The 21,483-nt window shown below is 39.7% G+C and overlaps 1 protein-coding gene across 1 annotated transcript in view; it reads left to right on the forward strand.

Annotated features, from left to right (window-relative positions):
* Positions 1-21,483, forward strand: part of DIP2C (DIP2 acetate--CoA ligase C (putative)) — a 183,168-nt gene that overhangs the window by 47,386 nt on the left and 114,299 nt on the right. Inside the window, exons 5-7 of the mRNA XM_085317723.1 lie at positions 1,104-1,214; positions 18,543-18,668; positions 19,559-19,768. Of these exons, the coding sequence (XP_085173849.1) occupies positions 1,104-1,214; positions 18,543-18,668; positions 19,559-19,768 (447 nt within the window). The remainder of the gene's footprint in view (positions 1-1,103; positions 1,215-18,542; positions 18,669-19,558; positions 19,769-21,483) is intronic.

Below are 21,483 nucleotides of genomic sequence, written 5' to 3' on the forward strand. Positions count from 1 at the left end.
GTCCCTATAGTTACACGAAGTTTTTAATTATTTTTTAAAGACAGAAAATAATAGAAAATAAGTTATTTAGAGACTTCTGTTACTCGGTCTCTATGAACCACAGTGCTTCTGGGCTATCTTAGACCTAAGTCGAATGTGGTACTTGCTGGATTTGTTTAGCCAGGTTTTGCTATGGAAAAAAAGAAAATAATTTGTTTTGCCACTATATATTATGAATTCAGGTTTGCCTTCTTCTCCTATTGTCTATTTGGATTTTCCTACTTCAGTTTTTTCTTTACTGATCTCTGGAAGTTGGGAAGTAGTGCTGGTTTCTATGTGTATATGCTGTGTATATGCAATGCTGCTGTCATCCTACCAGTGTTTTTGAAGCTGCCTTCAAGAAAATGCCTTAAAAAAAAGCATACAAGAAAAACGAATGAAAACAAGGTAAAAAAAAGGGTGTTTGTATCTTCAATACTGGATGTCTAGGCCTAGGATACTAAGATGCTGCAGGTATATGTATTATTAAAGCTGAGGTATTTGTATTATTTTACTGGAGTAATTACTCTTTCAGAGCTTGGTAGTGCAGTCGTTGTTTACTTTCAGGCCCTTGATAACTGAAAATGCCTGTAGGTACCTTCTACCCTTCCCCCTTCTGCAGCTTAATAATTGTGTTTTCACCAACTGGTACCATCAAACCACATGAGATTTTATAGACACATAATACAAACTAACCAAGTCTTCTTAAGAGTTGTTGTAATCAATTGCGTGAAGATCCACTGCAGTAGTATCCCGTTTATTAGCACCTTAAAATATTCCCTGAATACTACTGCTTGAAAGGTCACCTATATGAAAGAAAAGAGCCCACCAAAGCTGCAGGTTGTATGCTCTTCCTGTGGTGTGTATGATTCTGGAAACAAGATGTTTGAGGCAGAGGCAGGAGTATAACCACACCAGTAGAGCTGGTCAGAGGGCAGCACTGTTTAATCAGTTGAAATTACATGATTTAGCAACTGAATATTCACTTTCTGCTTCTAGTGCATGGTGACCTCCTCTTCACTGAGAAGGTTCTAGAATCCAGTCAGAATGAGCTTTTTTTCTTTCTTTTTTTTTAATTAATGCAGGGGTGGACCAGGCATTACCCCAGGAACGTCGAACTCCTGTTACTCCGTCCTCTTCCTCTCGGTATCACCGTCGCAGGTCCTCAGGGTCAAGGGATGAGCGCTATAGATCGGGTAAGTAGAACTGACGGCCACAGACATGGGATGATAAGTAGAAATGACTGGTTCTGTTCTTTGTTTTTTAATACATTTTTGTTTAAACTCTTCTAATAACTGTACTGGAGAAAGATCCATTGTAGGAGTATAGATTGTCCAAGCATGCAGAGACTTAACTAGCAAAGCCAAAGCCAATTTGAATTGAATCTGGTGAGAGATGTGAAGGGCAGCTAAGAAGGGCTTCTATGAACACATCAGTAGCAAAGAAAGGCTAGGAAAAATGTGAATCTGTTGCTGAATGAGGCAAGGGACCTGCTGACAAAGGACACAAAAAATCAAGGTACTCAATGTCTTCTTTGCCTCAGTCTTTACTGATAAGACTTACCTGTAGGAGTCCTAAGCCTTTGAGACCAAGGGGAAATTTGGAACAAGGAAGACTTACAATGGGTGGAGAAGAATCAGATTAAGGAACATTTAAATAAATTGGAAATACACAAGTCCATGGGACCTGACAAGATGCATCCACAAGTGCTGAGGGAGCTGGCCAGTGTCATTGAGAGGCCACTCTTGATTATCTTTGAAAGGTCTTGGGGATTGGGGAAGGTTCCAGAGGACTGGAAGAAAGCAAATGACACTTCTAACTTCAAGAAGGGGAAGGAGGAGGATCACGGGAACTGTAGGCTGGCTAGCCTCATCTTGATCTCTGGGAAGGTCATGGAGCAAATAATTTTGAAAGCCATTTTGAAACATATGAAGGAGAAGAAAGTGGAAGTAGTTTGCAGGGATTTATGAAGAGGAAATTGTGCTTGACCAACCTGATAGCATTTTGCGATAAGATGACTGACTTGGAGGATGAGAGAAGATATGTATCTTGATTTTAGAAAGACTTTGGGCACTGTTATCTTTAACATTATCATTGACAAGTCGTTCAATATGGACTAGATAAATGGACAACGAGGTGGACCGAACCCTTGCTGAACTGCTGGGCTCGGAGGGTTGTGATCAGTTGCCCAGAGTTCAGCTGGAGATCAGTCACTACTGGTGTACCCCAGGAGCTGATACTCGGTCCAATATTAATATCTTCATTAGTGACCTGGAAGTTGGGACAGAGTGCACCCTCAGCAAGTTTGCAGATGACACCAAACTGGGAGGAGTGGCTGATACAGCAGATGGTTGTGCTGCCATTCAAAGGGACCTCAACAAACTGGAGAAATGGGAAAAAAATCTCATGGAGTTCAGCAAAGGGAAGTTCAGAGTCCTGCACCAGAGGAGGAATAATTTGATTCACCAGTATAGCCTGAGGGCCGACCAGCTGGAAAGCAGCTTTGCAGAGAAGGCCCTGGAGTGGCAAAGAAGGCCAGAGGTCCTTTCCAAACTCATCTATTCTGTGATTCAGTGAACACCACTGAATTTTATCATACTGATTCTAATTTGGCAAATACCAGAAGAAAAATATTTAATTAGAACTATAGCAAGTTGGGAGCGTGACTATGCCCTAAATAGAAGCACTGATAAAGAGAAGATAAAATTAATTTTCAAGCTGAACAAAAGGGTAAAATCTCATTTTCAGATGAATAGGATCCAAAATTCTTCATGATGTTGCCCAAGATAAAACAAAATGGAGGAAGTGACTGGTTTATAAGCAAAAGAAAATTGAGGTTCTGAAATGTCTTTACTCATCTGAAGGTGTAAACTGCATGTACTGACCCTCAACTGGTATGCCTGGGTGCTGTCTCAACCACTACAGGGGCTCCTACAGTATGAGCTCCCTTCCCAAATGACAGCCGGAGGCTGGTTTGTCTGCCACAGCCTTTCTTGCAGATGCAGCATATGGGAGCTATGCAGAGTAGCACCCACAAAGCACCGTGGCAGAGGAACCCTTGCAAGTGAAGAGCTACAAGCCAGAGGCTGATGGCTGTCTGTGGGGGACATGAAGAATCCAAATGTGGAACTTCTGGATTGTGTTGGAGGAGAGAGACACATCTTGCTGGAACAGGCAGACGCGTTGTGCTGACACAACTGGAAAATATTGTAAAGAACTCCTTACTAAACCTTTTGCAACATATCACTGTGTCATTCCATTAGTCAAAGAGCTTGCCAGTCCTATTTAAAGGAAAATGAAACAATAAATGTTGGCAAAGAAAGTTAATGTATGTCCAGACCATTCTGATAAATTTGAAAACTCCTTTCTCCCCTCAAAAACCTCAGGTTCACTCAGCAGATGCTGCCAGATTTTCTTTGAATAGCGGCCATGTGATCTGCATAATAATTCCTTGACATACAAACTTCTAGAAGGTGCTCCCACATTATACTAAAAATTGTCTGATTTCTACTCAATGTTTTAAAATTAGTACAAATATTATTCTTGAATTGTATAGCTTAAGGGTGTGTAACCCGTAGTCTTCACAGTCTCAAGCCCTGACTCTTGTGAGCAGTTCTGTTAAGAACACTTATATTTGACTGTACACTGAAAGTGGTCTCCCTGAGCTATGCTTGCCATTTGTAAACTTAAGGTTTTGAGTCATTTGGGGGATGAGAGGCAGGAGATGCCATGTACAACTTCTCCATGTGTTTCTTCTCATACACCAGGAGTGCTCTGAATTGCTGTTGCTGCTGCTTGATTTCAGTTGCTGCTTTGCTGCCTTAAAAGGAAGGCACAAGAAAATAATTTAATTGGTTCTTCTTAAGGAAGCAGTCTAGAGGAGAAAAACTGAAAGATTGTCTGCCTATCTTATGTGTGATCTATCAATCACTGCCAATCACTGCCTGCTTTTATAACTATGTATCCATTTATTGTCTTTATTTAAACAACCCCTGGCTTCGAGAATTTCAGATTTTATTCTGGATACGTTCCATGAATAAGCACATAAGGTCTTGGCTTAGGAGTAGAGCTAAGTAATGTAGTAATATATATAAATAATAACTGCACAGATTGTGTTGATGAGAGGAAGAATATGGAAATCAGTGCAAAAGGTTGCTTGTTATTAGTGAAGGAGCCTAATCTTAGGAGTGTCAGGATTATGCTGTAAATTTTGATCTCCTTTGCTGGTCTGAGTATATCCTTGGTGTTAAAACTGGAAAGCTTGACAGTATTGTTGGGGCTTAAGTCAGGGCTTTGAATTCCTACATTGATTACTGTATAACGTGATGCCTCAGCAAAATAAACCCCCGAGCTCTCCAACAAATTGGTTTGAACAGCTACCAAGTCTTCGTTCACTCTAACAAAAACTATATATAGCTAATATCTGCAGAAGTAAATGTGAACTTGCATTTCGATTTTGAAAGTTTATCAAATAAATCATTTTCTTTAGGTTTCACTTTTAGAAGCTTTGCTAAAATACAATGCAGTATTTCTATTCTAAATTATGTTTTCCCTTTCTATACATTGCTCCTGTGAGATCAGAAGTCCATTTCTGTCTCAATCTCGTAAGTTCATACACTCTTCTACTACAGGTTGCAAACTCTTAAGTCAGATTTCTTCCCAGTTATCTTGTCTTCAGTTTCAGATTTGCAGCAGTTAAAAGCTATTGTTTAGCTTGTTGTTTTACTGTGCTTAATACTTCAGCCTCCCTGCTCTGATCATAATGCAATTATTAAATCCTCACTGTTACCAGTTTCAGTGCTTGTTATCATATTTGGCACATCTTCTTGGAAAAGGTCCAAAACAAAATGAATGTGCAGTCTTTATCCAGTAAGTAATTCACTTCTAGGAAAACATTTCCCTTCCTTAGTTTTTGCACAATTTATTTCAATTAACATCTGAAAACAAATCCTCTACTCAAACTCTGATCAAAGTCCTGTTCTGCCTCTCCTTTGTAAGGTTTTCCTAATTGGAAGCCTAACATCCTGAGAGTCATCCAGCACTCCTTCCATGCCTTTGCTTTCTACATAAATTTAGATGTCAGCAAAGATTGTTTAATGAACTCTCTTTGGAGACTCAAAATCGTTGCTGCCACTATTATCACCTTCAACTTATGCTCTTTTATTATGGAAAATGTCAGACTGTGACATTTTAAATCCCTACCTATTTTCTCACTCCAGTCTTTTTTATTATTATTATTTCATTAATGTTGTAAGAGAGTTTTTCAGCACTATAATTTTGAAAACCTGATTTTCAGGATTTTTATCTTCTAAATAAAATTGTCTTTGTTGAAAGTAATTTTTCCATAAATGTTTCTGGTACCTTTTGCATATTTAAGATGCTTTGATTTTAGAATTCAACCTACACTGAGAATTTAGTCTATTTCTTTAAAATTGGAAAGGTGGAAAAATTTCCTGGCTACTTCTTTTCATACAGGGAGTGATACTGAAATCACAGTCTTCCAGAATGTTAGTTTCTTTGATGGCTTCTCAGGTGTCTAAAGAAACAGGTAAATTCTGTAAGTGTGGTAACTGAAGTAGTGCAGGGTTGAGCTATATTATCTACTTTGCATTATACAAATTTAGCAGCTAGGTTAGCTAGTATTAGTGAGCAATAGTTAATTCAAAAGGACATTTGATTTGTTTACTATGAAGTATAAAAATTCTCTGAATCAGAAGCAGTATTTGAGAAGGTTTACCAAATGTCAATCATGGCAATGATTTTCTCTTAGCAGCTGCTGTTTCTTAGCCTGTGCCTGTACTAGAACATTATCTGGGGACTCAAGCTGGCACTGAAGCCAAATATTTGTGTAGGTTGGATCGCTGACTTCTGCCAGGAGGTTTTTCAGGCCAGTGGTTTTTCAGGCAAGAAAACTCAGTTGCAGAGAAAATTGGCTTGCCCTTGAGTTCTGCCTCTGCAGAGGAGATGTTGGCATCTGACTCGATCTGGCTCAAGTTACGTGACGCTGCAAAATCAAGCACAGATTTGAGTACAAAGTTAGTAATGGTCATATAGATGTAGCCACAGCTGGAGATACAGTTTCATTGCTTTAATGCAATTTCAAAACTTGGTTTCTCAGCTACTTTTGGAAGCTGTAAATCTATGGCTTTCATATGTTGTGCTGAGATTAGAACAACAGATAAGAATTACATACTGGAGTGAATAGGTAAATAACCTGAATGGCTTAACTTTCATGTCTCATCGTGTCTCACTGAACTGTATTAACTCAGTAAACTATCAGGTGTTACAAAGGATGTTTATTTTACATGCCTGCTTTACAGTTACTAGAGACTATTTATTTCCCAGTTTACTAGCATTTGTTTTACACCTGCTAACATTGAAGTCCTTCGTAGAAGGACCAGAAGCTTCTGCCACGATTATTAAAATACCATCGTATCGACTGTCCTGCTTTTGGCAGAACAGTCCTGCTGATTTGGTGCTTAAAAACAGTGAGCTGTGCCTTATCCACAGTGGTGCCCTGAATTAATACTGCTGCTTGAGTTTGACCCAGGGTCTGTGGTTTTCTGCTCTGGTTGTCTGCAGTAGAGCTGAGCTCTACTGCCACGTAAAGGCTGTAGCACAGTACAGCAGCATCTGCTGCCGTGGCAGTGCATCCCAGAATACCCCTTGGGTAATCTGGGCAAATCCTCTGAATCAGAAAACTTTTTCTTGATCTCAGTGAAACCCCTTCAGATCTGTGTTTCTTAACCAACTGTGGCCTCCAGAATTCAGAGACTAACACTTTCAGAGACCCTGAAGGGATTTCAGACACCCAGATCCCTCAGATGGGTGTTCAACACTTGGAGAAATGAAAAGTCAGGCCCTCACAAACCATACTTTCTCAAAGATAAACCCCTGTGGCCTTTATATTATGGTAGGACAAAAACCTTCAGTTCTCCATCCCAGTCCTGAAAACTGGAGCATTTTCTCCTGTGCAAGAACTTCTCTTTTATAGTTTCCACAGCCTAATTGCTGCATGTCAACAGAAAAAAATGGATTACTTAGGTACAGGAAAGCTGTACCTAAGCAAATACACTGATAAAAATAAACAAATTAAAAGAGTTTATCATTAAATAACAGGTAATAATGTGTTCAACTGCACATGCATGTCTTCGGAATGAGATAGTACCTCTTGGCACTGTGATTTCTGCTATACACTTCTCATCTGATGGGCAGCATCGGGCTTGGGCCAAGTTTAATGAATCCCTTGCTTCTCAGGGTCTCTAAAAGGTCTTGAAAATGATCAGTATTCTGCATTGCTTGAAGCAAATGTAATGCTTAAGGAAAATGCAGCCTGTGAGCTCTGAGAACTGAGTTTTCCAGATGTCAGCAATGAAGTGGGAAGTAGCAGCGTAAGCGCAACTGTACTGCCTTGCTAATGCTAAGGGTTTGGGCACACCCGGTTTGCTTGCAGCTCAGACTTCCATGAAAAAATGTTTTCACTTGGCTGAGCTTGTAGGTCCATTTTTGCTGCTCTTTATCCCCAGAATAGCTGTCATTGCCTTTCCTACTCTCCACAGAGGTTCGCAGAACTTACTGGCTCTCCGTCTTGCATGTGAGATCTTTGTGTCTCGTTTCTGAGGCTTCCTTCATTTGTAAGGAAACATTAACCTAGAGCAAAGAGCAGCAAATGAGAGCACACATGCTACAGGCACCATGTGGACAGATTTTAAAAGGCACACAGTAAATGAGCATAGGAATAGGAGCTGAGAATTAGGGTATTTAAAGACAGACCGTATGGGAGAGAGAGTGTGCCCCAGCTGATAGCACAGAGGGAAGATATGCTTGTAAGGTGAGCATGGTACCTTGACTCCTGGGTGGAGTATCTCCCTTCTCCCACTGACAAATTTCTTCCTGCACATTTACCCTTCTGAAGATGAGAAAGAAAAATTGAGCCTGGTGCACCATTCTTGGAGGGCTGCCAACCCCTGCCCCAGAGATTCCACTGCTTGGGAGAACGGTTCATTTTCCAAGTTCACTCAGCCCTTCTTTTAAATGACATCTTAATATAGGAGGTTTTTGGAGATACTGCCAAAACAAATGCATCCTAACTACGATTCTCTCCTGGCTCAAATTCCTGAGACATCCTTCCCATACTGTGGTTCAGCAGGGAAAAGATAGAGCAGCTTATACTGAGTATGAGATCATTACACTTTAAAACAAATCATCTCGGGATCAGTTTCAGGGCATTTGAGATAAGGGAGCTAGTAGTGAAAGAACATCCTGTATGTAGGACCCGAGTCCTACAGGAGCTGGCATTAGACCCAAGGTAGCTGAGCTGCTCTGCTGTAACTCCTAGGTAGAAGCTTTACCGTGTGTTTGTGCTTATTTACCGTGACCTAAGCATGCATACCAACTATAGCAAGGGGTGCTGACATGTTGCATGTTTACAGCTTACCTCATGGTAGTTTTAAAATACATTGTTAGTTTGTACTTTCCATATGTTATGAAAATACATTCAAGATCTCACTCTGGAATCTTTCCAGAACTTAGAAGGAAGAAATTAAAATAACAAACAAAAAGAAATTACATTTTGAGAATATCAGAGTCTTAGTGCATGGCAGGAGAAAGGGTGGAATGTCAAGATTTGAGGAATTATTTTTGCTGAACCACCATCATGTAACATTACTCCAGAAAATAAAGGAGCAAGCAAAACAAGTGAGGATACAAGAACTTACTATGTAACAAGACAGGAGTGTATATATATTTTAAGGTAGCTCATCGTAAAGGATTTATTAACCCTTCAGGTCAGTGAGAGATATTATGAAAAGTTAACCTGAATTCATTAATCTGCCTGTAGACACACTTACTCAGAAATTAATTCAACTCTTATTTGACTTAGCTTGCTTACAATCTTACTTTAAATCTACAATTCAGTCAGTGCAAAGAAAACATTGAAGAACAGCTTTTTCAAAGATGCAATTTATATGGCCATGTCCTTGCTTTTGACCTAGTAGAAAAAAATTTAAGGATAATTGCAGAACTCTAGAGGAAAATTACTTAAATATCTCCAGAGATGAACAAATAGAAAGTTGATTTACTTTAGATCACATAGCCTGAGATGAAGTCAGTGTACGAAGCTTATTTCCAGATTTTATTACAAATGAGACAATAAATATATGGAGGGATGGAAATTATTAGTGGAAGGCCTGCATGTTTTGTGATTTCATTTATTGTTAGAATTGATATAGTTTTAAATCTCAGAGTTTAGAGAAAAACAGTTTGAAATCAGCTCTATCATAATACCTGAAGACTCCGAAATAAAGCAAAACTGTGCCTTTCAATAAAACTCCAGCAGCAGAGACACAGAGAGTTCAGTCTTCAGTTTTCATGCCTGTTATTGTGTCAGTTTTTGTATCCTCTGTTTACATTGTATAACATCTATGTTTTACAGTTTGTCCTTACACCTTTCCCAAATGTCTGTTCAGCCTTTACCTTCATTGCACCCGATACTATGGAATGCCACTGCTGCCGTCCAAAGCAAGAAGCGATAGCAATACTTTTCTTTTTTAGAGTTAAGATTTCTCAGTGCATGACTACGTGCAGTGTTCCTGTCTTCTTCATGTATGCACTGGAAGGTGGACAGTAGGACAGACAACGCGGGTGCCCTGTAAGTTATTCAGCAGCAGCTAAACGGTGGTGTGGCACAGCCTTTTGCAGAGCACACGGAGCTAGGTGCTGCACCAGTGGGATCTGTGTGCTGCAGCATCCTCCAGAAGCCAGGCCTTCTTCTGCAGCACGTTCGTGGGAGTACATGTGTCAGGTTTTCTAAGGCACTGACATTTTGTTGTCATAAAACAGGTCCATAAAATTTGGCCCCAGAGCCCCAGATTCATGAAAAGTGAACAGAACTTTAGATTGCCTATATTAGGTAACCAGTTCCCAGGCAAACCTGAGGCACTATATATGTACGTATAAATACCCCAAAGACTGAAATTTATACACTTAAATTGTTTTTTTTTTTTGAAATGTTTATCTGTAAGCAACAGTTTCTTTCTGTTAGTAACTTCTATAACTCACATAAATGAGTACTTGCAAGAGTAGGTGTTCGTATGTTTATTCAGTATAGTATTCACTGTTTGTTGTGAATACCATATTTTAGAATCAACAGCAAACCTGTTTGCAGCTTGAGAGAAATTAAGTGTTACATTGTTCTGGCAATGTGTTTTCCTATCTTAATGCCTAGAGATGTTGTAGAAGTCTTCTGACGCTGCTTCGTTGTAGCATCACCCACAGCAAAGGTCTGTTATTATATGGACTCACTTACTTTCACATTGCCAAGGGTGAGATGATTTTCCAAAGACTCATCTGTATTGAATGAACACAGCAATTTTTATGAAATCACTTGCCCTGAAAATACAGTATCTGCCTGAAAATATGGTCAGTACTGTCGGCCCAGGACAATCAAAAGACAGAGTCTAATTTTAATCTATTCTGATAATACCGCATTTACTGTGTCTCACCCCATTTAGGATGTCCTGATTGCATTTCCAATAGATGTAGCTACTAAATTATCTCTAGCCAGAGTATTTACAGCCCATGTATTAGGAAATGAATTCTCGGTATATCCTTAGTTTCCATGGTAGCTACAAAGAAGGTCTGATTAAACTCATAAAGAGACTTCCATACTTTCAAATATTAGTTTCCTATAGGGCAGCAATTGCCAACTTTCCTCTTTATAATTAGTTAGTATACTATTACTATACTTAGCATTGTCTTATCTAGGTTTTCAGCCACAATTCATCCTTGATATTGAGTATTGGTGGGTTTTAAAGGCTGTTTTCCCATAGTATCAGTTGCCTCCTTGTAAAAACAATTTGTTGCAATGCTTCTGTTGCACCATTTGTATAAAGGCATAGCTGCTCTTGCTCTTTCCACCTTCTGCAAGCCACTGCTGTCTGCCTGCTCTTACAGCTGTTTTCCTTGATAAAAACCCAGATGGCGGCCTCTCTGAGACACTGGCTTATTTTTGTTTATACTCATTTATTAAATGTCTGACTTCAGGGCTGATCCTCTACTGCAAGATAAATAATACATAAATATGTATTAAATGTACATAAATAACCTCTTATTAAGAATCCTTTGGCATTCTAACCTCATTAGTGTGGAGCACCAACCTCCTTGATCTTAATAATTTACCATTCTGCAAGCAAGTCAGTTAAATTTGTGAACTATCCCATAAAAAGCGAGGATGCTAAACCTTCTCAAAGTCCTCAGGCCAGTCCTGTTCCCAGTCATATGATCATGTTAACAGGAATTGGTTACTACAGCAAAGGAAGAAAGATTGTTTCCACAGGCGTGATCAGCAAAGGCAGGAATAGCTCTGGGGAGAAGAGTTAGATGAAGCAAAAGGAACAAAGAGATGAAATGGATGAATTCAGATCACATCGAGGTACGTCTCCCAGCACTTGTATTCCCTCAGGGGTAAGTTCCCTGGAGGGGGAGGTGGAAGTACCATTACTTCAGATCTTTAAAACTAGACTGGAGAAGATGCGAGGAATTGTATTAGATAATCCTGAGTCTTTACAGCAAATAATATGCAGCAGCTTGTTTTTCCATATTGGTGTATTTCTTACACAGCTGGTGACTGGGTATCAGAAATGTCCTTTCTTCTCATGGCAGGAAGACAAGCAAAGCAACATGTAGAAATGTTGAGGCTTTATAATTATGGGTAAACTGAAGATTCTAGCAAAAATAATAGAAATAATATAGTTTATCTATCTGAAACATAGGGAGAAATAGACTTTTGTCATCTTGGATTCTAGCAATGCACAACTATCTACAGGCGGTGTAACATCTTGTCTTAGAAAAAAACAGAGTGGGTGGTCAATCAGGTGCAAAAGAGCTACCTGACACATAGTTGCAAGATCTGATTTCAGTACAAAGGAAGAGACTGTTTTTCTTTTGTTTCCTGAGATATTTGATGCAAGAGGTGAGAGGAATATAGTTTTATAGTGTGGAAATTTTTAATATAGATAATGTTTTCTGTGGGAGAAACACCATGGTCCATGATCCATGCAGAAGTGATGGACAGATCCGTGATCCGTGAGGAGATTTCACATTGCCTATGGTATGTTAGACATTTGATATATCTGTAGAGCAATGTGGCAGATACTGAATAGAGGAAGCCATGAGGCTTTTTAAGCTCAGATAGGAAGAAAAGCTTAACAACCCCTCCACATCAAGGAAGAATTCAACTGTGATTTGTTGAATAGCTTTTTTTCTGTTTCTTTTTGAAAAAAGAAGAGATCCAAACAAAAAGGAACAAATTCAATTTCCTGCTAAAAACTGCAGAAGTCCGTGGGAAGAGTAAGAATATACAGCATGTTTCAGATGTTTCAGTTGCACTTAAAAGCCTTCAGGGACACTGTAACTAGCCCAAGTAAGGATCAGGGCATCCTAAGTGGGACGGACGGGAGGGGTAAGTCAGGATTATGCTGCATGCCAGACAAGGAGGCACACTTCAGGGGAGTGCTTTCCTAGCACCTGTCGAGAAACATGAGATGCCACGGTATTGCTCCATATGTAGGCCAGGAAATGGCTGAACTTGTCCATCACACAGCGATTGCTGTCTTGCTTCAGGGAAGGAAGACTGGTTGTCTTGGAGAGCTCACCTGAGCCTAGAAGGATCTTGCATACTGTTTCCCCCCAAGATAAATGGCTAGGTCAGGGCAGCTCGTCACGGAGGGAGCTGGCCACTTAGAAGAAGATATTAAGTGTATGCTTGTGCAAAGATGAGAGAGAGTGTGTTTTCCAGAAAAGACTAGAGTAAAAACTCAAAAGAGTCTTTCCTTATCCCAGAGCCTATACAAAACAGCCTGAAATTCCTGGCCAGGTCCTCCTTCTTCTTGTCAAGTTTTGACTAAATATAAAACATACCAAAAAAAATCTTATATGTCAGGTCATCAAAAATGTAGGGAATAAATGGTTAAAGGACACCATGAAAAGGGGGATCAACAGTGTGGGAAATCTGTAATTAACAATAGTTGTCTCTGCATTCTGCGCTATATTATTTAGCTTTCAGTGTGCGTATCCATTCACACTGTCCTGTCAGCAGTTAGTGTAGTTGTTTCTGACACCCTCTGTCACCCAGGTGTCCCTCTTCAGAAGAGGTCGCTCCTTCCCACATCAGTGTCCCTGCAAAATGTGCAATCTCTGCGCTAGTCCTGTGGGTCTCAGCTCGGCTCTCTCTTGCTGGGCTGTGTGCCCACCGTTGACCCTCTGTCTCCTGCTGGTTGGCTTTGGTAGTGGTGTCCCATTGGAGCACCCTGCCGAAACAGCGGGCTTGTTTCCTTTTCCACAGACCATCCCATGCGCTGATATGTAGAACATACAGCCACTAGGTCGTACTGAGCATCAAAGCTAGGAGAGACTGTGAAGAGCAGAGCGGCTGTGCATCAACGTATTTTAGTGTTTTGTTTTGTTTTTTCCCCTTAGGCTTTTCAGTTAATCATGGTGCCAGGTTACAAGATAAACCAAATGAACAGCAGTGACCGGCCTAAACAAAGCACCTCCTGGGAAACCCAGACAATTCCTCTTGCTAATGAAGAATTTACCCCTTCAGTAAACAAAAAATTTTCAATAGGAGGAGAGTTTCTGATTACAGAGTGCTGTGGTCAAATCCATGGGGCATTGCTGTGGGATTCAGAGCTTATAGACCCTCATACTCTTGCCAACTTTAATTTCTGTATCTTTGTTCTGAGTACTCACTTCTTATTTAATAGATTGTTAGCTTTCTGAGGAGAAGCTTTCTCTCCACTATGTGCTTGTTTTTACAGCTCTACTTCCTTTGTATTTCACTAACTGACTTTGCTTCCAAAAGTGTGTTTGCCATTTGTATCCTGTCGTAAGAAAGTAAAGGGAGAGAATAAACAAATAATAAATGATTGAATGCAACAAAGAAAAGGCTGGGAACAGAGCTGGGTTGTCTTAAGTTTGCTCAGTATTACCAAGCAGCCTGTACGAAGTACTTGTCGGGTTGAATAATGAACAGCAGATAGACTGCAACAGCACAAGTTAAGCAATTAGCTTTCCCAATCATGTCACTTTATCCTTTCCCATTTATTGATTTCTTGAGAACAAAATCACAAATTGAATTCAAAGTATGGGTTGGCCCATCCAAAACAATGCAGGAAAGTAGAAGATAAGGAACTGTACATTGGTTCCTACTATTGTAGATAGACATGGTGATATTTTATTCAATGCTTTAGATTTTCTGTTGAGCCTTTCTTGTGAAAAAGCCAAGTGGGAACAGTAAAGATTCTGTTACCTGGAGGAGTGCTTTGAAGGGTCAGGACTCCAAATCATTTTATCAGCTTTAACAGTGTAGTTAGAATGTCACAGACTGCTACATAAAAGAACACTTCAGCTAAAAGCATTTTGTTTCCACTTAGACTTGGGGCTTTTCAGAAGGTTTGAGAGCAACTACATCAAGGTATATCTGCATTTGAAACTCTATCAGAAATTTATAGAGGGTTAGAAATGGTAGCATGTAGCTATGAGGAAAGAGAGAAGAGGATTTGTTGTTTTTGTTTTTTTTTAATGAACCTATTTTCTCTAGGCAACATCTTCATAGGTGGAGGACATTTTTAAGGAAAAATTAGCAAGTGATCTGTATTTTAAAGCAATGGTCAATCACAATTTCATGAATTCAGTTAGCTTGAGTGTGCCAGAGTAGGCTGCGAAGCCAGGTCAGACACTTCTGCCAGACTTGCAAGACAAGGGGCATCACCGCATTGGAAACAGCTTGAAATTCTGCTGGGAAGTTCGCTGCCGATGCTATGTGTAGTATGCAGGGAACACCACTTGCACTGTGCTCATGGGATGCTGGGGGAGAAACAGCTTCCTGCCCCACGGGAACTCAAATATGTCTGCTCACACTCATTATATTTTTTCCCCATGTGTATCACAAAAGCAATTTCCTTCCTTTAATGAAGAAGGAGCTTCCACTTGCTGTTCCATAAATTCCCAGTGCAAACCTCCATGTATTTTTGCAAGATCCACTGGAGAGGCACTGGTGGCAAGCAGCAAGAGAGAACGGCAGACATATAATATGTGGGTCGCCATAGCTAACCTTTCATGAAATAAAGACAAGCAGCTAGCACCCTCTTGCTCAAATGGATGAGAAACAGATCACTATGGCCACCCTTTGATGAGAAATATGCATGTCAGTCTGGGTTTAAATCTTAAATCTACAAAACCATTATCAGATATATTTGGTGAAATGAAACATCATGAAACTCCATGAAATATCATCAAAGTTGGCTTGAAGATCTGAAGAGCAAAGGGAAAACAAAGGAGCAAAGCATGTGTCTAGAAAGCACATATCTGTAGCTGATTTTGATGAGAACAGAGCTACTGAACTGTTTATGTCTTGTTGTGGTTACAGGAGAGGTGTTGGGACCTGTGAGTTGTTCTCACGTGTGGCTGTGAAGTGTTGGTCGGGTATTCCTCCCCACCTCTGCTGTCCAATCACTTGGGGACGAAGGGGATATGAGCAGCTCCAAGGCTACGTTTGTTAGCTTTACACATCCTATGTTATATGAGACTGTCAAGATAGGTTGAAGAGCGTATTTAAAACCTATCAGCAGTTACTTATTTGAAAATAAGACCATACAATCTATAAGGACTGTTGTCTCTGTTCCCCTATACCTAATCAATAACCTTTCTTTGTAGTTTAGAAACATTGATTTAGCTAAAAGAGTTTTATTCTTGGGAGTGAACGTTGTGAAGAAATTTTTCATCCTAGATTGACTTCTTCTGCTGCCTGTTTTTCCTCTCTCCCTAAAAGCCTGTAGGCTCTTACTGTCCCTGAACTGTCCCCAGCTTTTCCCAGCCCTCTGTCCTGCCTCCTTTTGTAGCCTTCGGAGTAAAGCCTACAGAACAGCCAGCCTTGCTGGCTGAGCTGGGAGCAGGTGTGAATTTTCCTCCTCTCTAATCAGCTTCCCTCGTTCATTCAGGCTTTCTTATCATTTCTATTGTTTTAGCTTTCCTGCTTTTTTTTTCCTCCCAAACAATCCTGTTTGCCTTATTCCACAGTAACCCAGTACAAATAAACGTATCTGGCATGTGCCTTATTAAGGAAACAGCTCAGTTCCTGGTCTCCCATGAACCCATTTGAAAATCAAAACCCTGCAAAGTGTTTATTTATTGAGCGAGGGTTTGGGGGGTTATCTTCCCATTGCATCAAAAAATATCCAAGAATTAGCAAGCTAAGATTCCATGTCCAGCTGCCACTAAGGAGTTTAATAATATATTTCTCTCAGTTGTCTTCCTTTAAAAAACTTTCGAAAGCGTGCTAGTTACACCTCATCTCTTTCCCAATACTTAAAAAGAATCTTTAATCCAATAATTCACAAGTCATTTCTTCTATTTTGGTCTGCAAAATTTGTTCTCTTCAGAACATTGCTGTAGAGTTCAACAACAACAACAAAAAAAAAAAAGCTGGAAAAGACCATTCTCTTACTTTTTGCTTTCTATTTTCTATCCTTTGAGTGAAAACCAAGAATTTTACCTCAGTTTGTTGAATAAGAAATGCAGCCTGTTAGTGAGCATGTTCAGTCCTGTAGATGTGAACAGGCTTGATGTAGGGTGAGCAGGTAGGAATTTCTCTTGGGGACATGCTGGTAGATAATGACTTGCGCTACTTTTTTTCTTAGACTGATAGTTTTCACATCAAACTTTTCATCAGGTTTTAATTATAAAAAAGATTTTAAGCCTTCTAATTTAAAATTATAATGACTTAACAGGAGAGAAATTGTTTTCTGGTTTGATGTCAGCATTTTAATCTTCCTCTGTTTTGGTCTGTCAGCCTCGCATCTCTTCTCTGTTTTGAGTATGCTTTTCCGTGCTTTTCTTTTGGCTTTTCTTGCCTTTCTTCCCCTGACATGCACATTCGCTTCAGGATTTAAAACAAAAGCAAAAAACAGCTCGCAGAAGGAGCTGGTAATGTTGTTTTTCTTCAGCTTACCATCCTTTCCTGCATTCTTTCTGCTGAAGGTTGTTTAAACCCAAGGGAAGGTAGGGCACACTGTTCAGCACGGGGCAGTAGGGCTCATCAGCAGGGTGCACCATCTAATGGTCCTGCTTATCCTCCCCACTTGTTCCTTATGACAGCTTCTTACGTTGCTGTGGTCCAACTGACAGCTCTTTAACCAAAATTGCTACTCATTATTCTCTCCACTTTTCTGGTGCTTTTCTTGGAGAACATTGGAAATTGCTTTTCAGGCAAAAAGAGCTGTTTCTTAGAGCTGCCACCACAGGAGCAGGAAATAGGGTACATGCTTCTAACCCAGCCTACAAGGGCAGGGGGGTCTTAAAATGAATGCAGCAGCTGCAGAAATGAGATCAGTCTGACTTCAAGCATTTTCACCATGCTTTTACTTCACAAGTGGGAATAGCTAAATAGTGTGCACAACTTCTTGCTGCCTTTTCTGCAGCTGGCTGACAGCAAGCAGTTAAAAGGCAGCATGTAATTTACTTTCAGCTGTATGCTGCATGCACTGTATGCCCAGTGTGTGGCAAGTCCTCTGGCCATAAGTGATTTCTCTTGGCTGTCATGTGTTTTGCATACAGTCTCCTCATACGTATCCCTATGAACTATAGAAACACACAGGCAAATAGTGTAAGTAAATTAAATGCTGATTTATTTCAATGTAATTTCCATATTTAGCTATGGTTGCAATTAAAAGATTAGCACAGAACAAAGTGATTGTCAGAATGTTTTGTTAGTTTATTTTACACATCATATGTGGCCTTTTTCAAACTTGGGAGACAGACTGCTACATAAATATGTGAAAACTTGAAAAGCTCAGAAGTTGGGATTGTGAAGTGGAAGCTGCTGCAGACTTTGGAGGCGCTTGGTCTAAGCTGTGCACTGTGACACCCGCTGGGAGAGGCTGGAAGGCCTGGGCTCGCCGTGCTTTCCCTTGCTCAGACTGACCTTAGTAATACTTTGTTTTTCATGAATAAAGTGACAGAGGCAGGACTTGGGGATGGGGGACCTGCTGCCATTTCTGTTGTGACTCTTCACATACCTCCTTACTTTCAAGCAAATCTTCCTGTTCCCGTAGTGTGACTTGTTGTATAAATTGAAACCTCATTCATTTCAAAAATATACAGTGTTAATACACTGTACTTTCATTAAAAACAGTAATTGTTCCTGAAGTAACAGCTGTTTGTAAAACATAGTTTAGCAGAAGTTCGCTCTGAGGAAGTAGAGCTGCCACTCTTCAAATAAAACAGCAGTGTCCTGGGAGCGTACTGCTACTTGAAAGACTTGTTTGTAGCTCCAGTACTTCTCACTGTCGCTGCTTTCCGTACAATGTGGAGAACCTATGTAATCCCTATGCGTCCCGTGCATTCGTCATGTCATGTGCGTTGTCAGCCTCACTGCAATGCCAGCTAATCTGGCTGCAGATGCACCAAGTACCTGAGCAGCTCTTTTCTGATCGAATGTTAGTGTGAAATCTGCCTCTTTTTTCCAGATGTCCACACAGAAGCAGTTCAGGCCGCCCTTGCTAAACATAAAGAAAGAAAAATGGCTGTCCCCATGCCCTCAAAACGACGTTCGTTGGTGGTGCAGACATCAATGGATGCCTACACACCTCCAGGTAAGCATGGGTATTGCGTCTTTCAGGAAAAATTTTTAAATGATTCCTTGTGCTGGTACGAGCTAATAAAGTATCCACATGGACAGTAATAGAAATGACATATGAAGCACACTGAGCAAAACACTGAGGTATGTTCAGAGAGCAGAAGAAGGTGAACTGAATGGTTGAAAAGTGAGCAAGGGCAGTTCCCAGGACTACTTTGCCATTGGCAGTGCCTGCACTTGCACTGGTCCTTTTGGTCTTAGGAGGATCTAAGTGCAATGGCAAACTTGTCATATTTTATCTGGCTCCAGGTTCCTTTCAAGTTTCTGGTTTACCTCCTTAAGACTATAATGGAACTTTTTCTTTCCAATTTCTGCTCTTCAGGTTTTTTTCTGACATTCGTTTTCTAATTTATCTGCTCTTTCACCTACTATAATGTGAAAATATCCCATATTCCATGTGTTCTGCTACTCACTGAATCCTTGGCACAGCAGCTGTGACTGAATGTCTCACTGAGGAGTGGGTTCCTTATGACTGAAAAAGTTTTTCACAGACTCTATGGACTGATGTTGGGAAAGTATTTGGGATTTTCTGTTCTATTAACAGGTGGTTAGAAATCTTCAGAAGAACTTAAGCCACATTATAAAGGAAGAACTTCGTATTATCCATATTTGTTTTTGTAGAAAAATACATGAGCAATGACCTTAGAGCAGAAAAACTCTCTTGATGTGCAGTTAGCAATTAACTTAGTTTCAGGGCTTTCGATAATGCAAACTTTTCTTAATGTATTTGCTTGCCTTGATGAGTTTTTCTTAGTGGCAGCTATCTTTAAATTTGTAATGTTAACAAGCTTTATTTCTATTAAAAATAAAAAGCATTGCAAATAACAGGCTGTTTTTAATTATTAGATACTTCTTCTGGTTCAGAAGATGAAGGTTCCGTGCAGGGCGACTCCCAGGGAACTCCCACCTCAAGTCAGGGGAGTATAAACATGGAACATTGGATCAGTCAAGCGATCCATGGCTCTACCACGTCAACCACTTCTTCTTCCTCAACACAAAGTGGAGGCAGTGGTGCTGCCCACAGACTAGCTGATGTTATGGCTCAAACACATATAGGTTAGTCAATCACCCTTTTGACTCTTTTCCATTTTAACCTGAATTTGGTCTCTGACATTTAGCTTATGCTACTTGAAGCTTGGATGTGACCTTTCCTACAACTCTCTCTTGTGTTTTTTCTTCTTTTATATCATTTACATATTTTATATGGAGAGAGATAACTATGTTCTTCTTCTGAAAAAAAAAAAGGAGAAATTAAGAGCTGGGGCGAACTTCTGTTGTGGCAAACAGGGTCTGGGTGCATATGGATGATTTCCGTTACTCTGCACTAAAAAAGACTTTTGTAGGATCCTAGATCTGCAAGATCTGTTGTAGGAAAAATTAGTGCATGCAGCTTTAGTGATTGCTCGTGTACAAACTTTCGCTACTTCTGCACGGCTTTAATTACATAGTTTTAGTAATTTTTGATAATACTTTATTAACATTAGGTCCCTTTAAAGACTTTTCTTGCTGTCCTTAATTGAATCTAGAATATTGTGATTTCTGACTATTGCAGTCCTTGAGAACAGTTTCTGACTATTGCAGTCCTTGAGAATGACTATTATATACCTTCAGAAAAGGGAGCTGGTACTATTCTTAGCAGCTTGTTTATATCCTTTGGAAAGATCCTAGGAAGCCAACGCTTTCTATCCTTTATGGGGCTAAGCTTCACAGACATTAATTATCTCTGAATATTTTTGCCGTTGACATTAGTCAATGACATTAGACATGTCATTGACATTAATCTTCACTTAAATGAGGCAGCTCTTAAATTGGGCACACAAAAAGTGAGGCTTGTTGTCCTCCCTTCATTGTCTGGTAACTGCTGTTTATCGAAGGAGGCATGAAGAATTTCTGTTTGTCTGTCTGCTTTGAGTGCATTCTTGCTGGGCCTGTGTATGGAGTTGTCTCACTGAAAATCCTTGTGGGAGCAAAGCGAACTTGCTATTGCTCCATTACCCATATCAGATGCAGGTTAGTGGAAAAATTTGTGCAACTCTTCCTCAACTGATCATTCTTTTTGAAGTATGTGTGTGTGTGTGTGTGTGTGTATATATATATATATATATACACATATATATGTATATATATGTGTATATATATATATATATATAAAGAGGTACATAAAAGCATCTTAACTGTTCCTGATTTCATTTGCTGGAGCAGTAGTCCTTATCCTTTCTTCTGCTGTCGGCATTACTTGATGTAACACCTGTATTTTAGGATAAGTAGTCCTCTAACCAATGCTCTAGAAGTGCCAAATTTCAGACCGGAAAAGAATTTGTGTTGTATTTTTAAAATCATGTTAAATGAATAGCTCAGAACATTGTTTTAGAAAGGCACACACTTCTGAACACATTAATCACTGCATTTGGTTATTTTCTGTGACTTCATCTTGAAATGCTAGAGGAAATTATAGCATAGAGAATTAAATTTATCCAAACTCTGAAAGGTTGCATTACTCACACACCAAGTCTTAATGTGTCTTTAAATATAGTTACTTTATAATGTGACATTTTAGTAATTTTAAACCTGGCACAGTGAGTCTTCTTTTATAATCACTCTGAGTTTGCGGTAAATAATAGAGCATTTATAGAGCTAAATTAAGATGGCAATGCTTTAAGGAAGAGGAAGAATACTACTTCATTTTTTCATGTTTTTCTCTTTGCTGTTGCTGTTAACTGGAAAGATCTCTCTTTTGAAGAATGCAGTTAAGTCTGTCTCAATGTATACAT

The sequence above is a fragment of the Rhea americana genome, unplaced genomic scaffold (assembly GCF_003343005.1).
Source record: "Rhea americana isolate MKP2758 unplaced genomic scaffold, rheAme1 scaffold_50, whole genome shotgun sequence".
Taxonomy (NCBI): Eukaryota; Metazoa; Chordata; class Aves; order Rheiformes; family Rheidae; genus Rhea; species Rhea americana.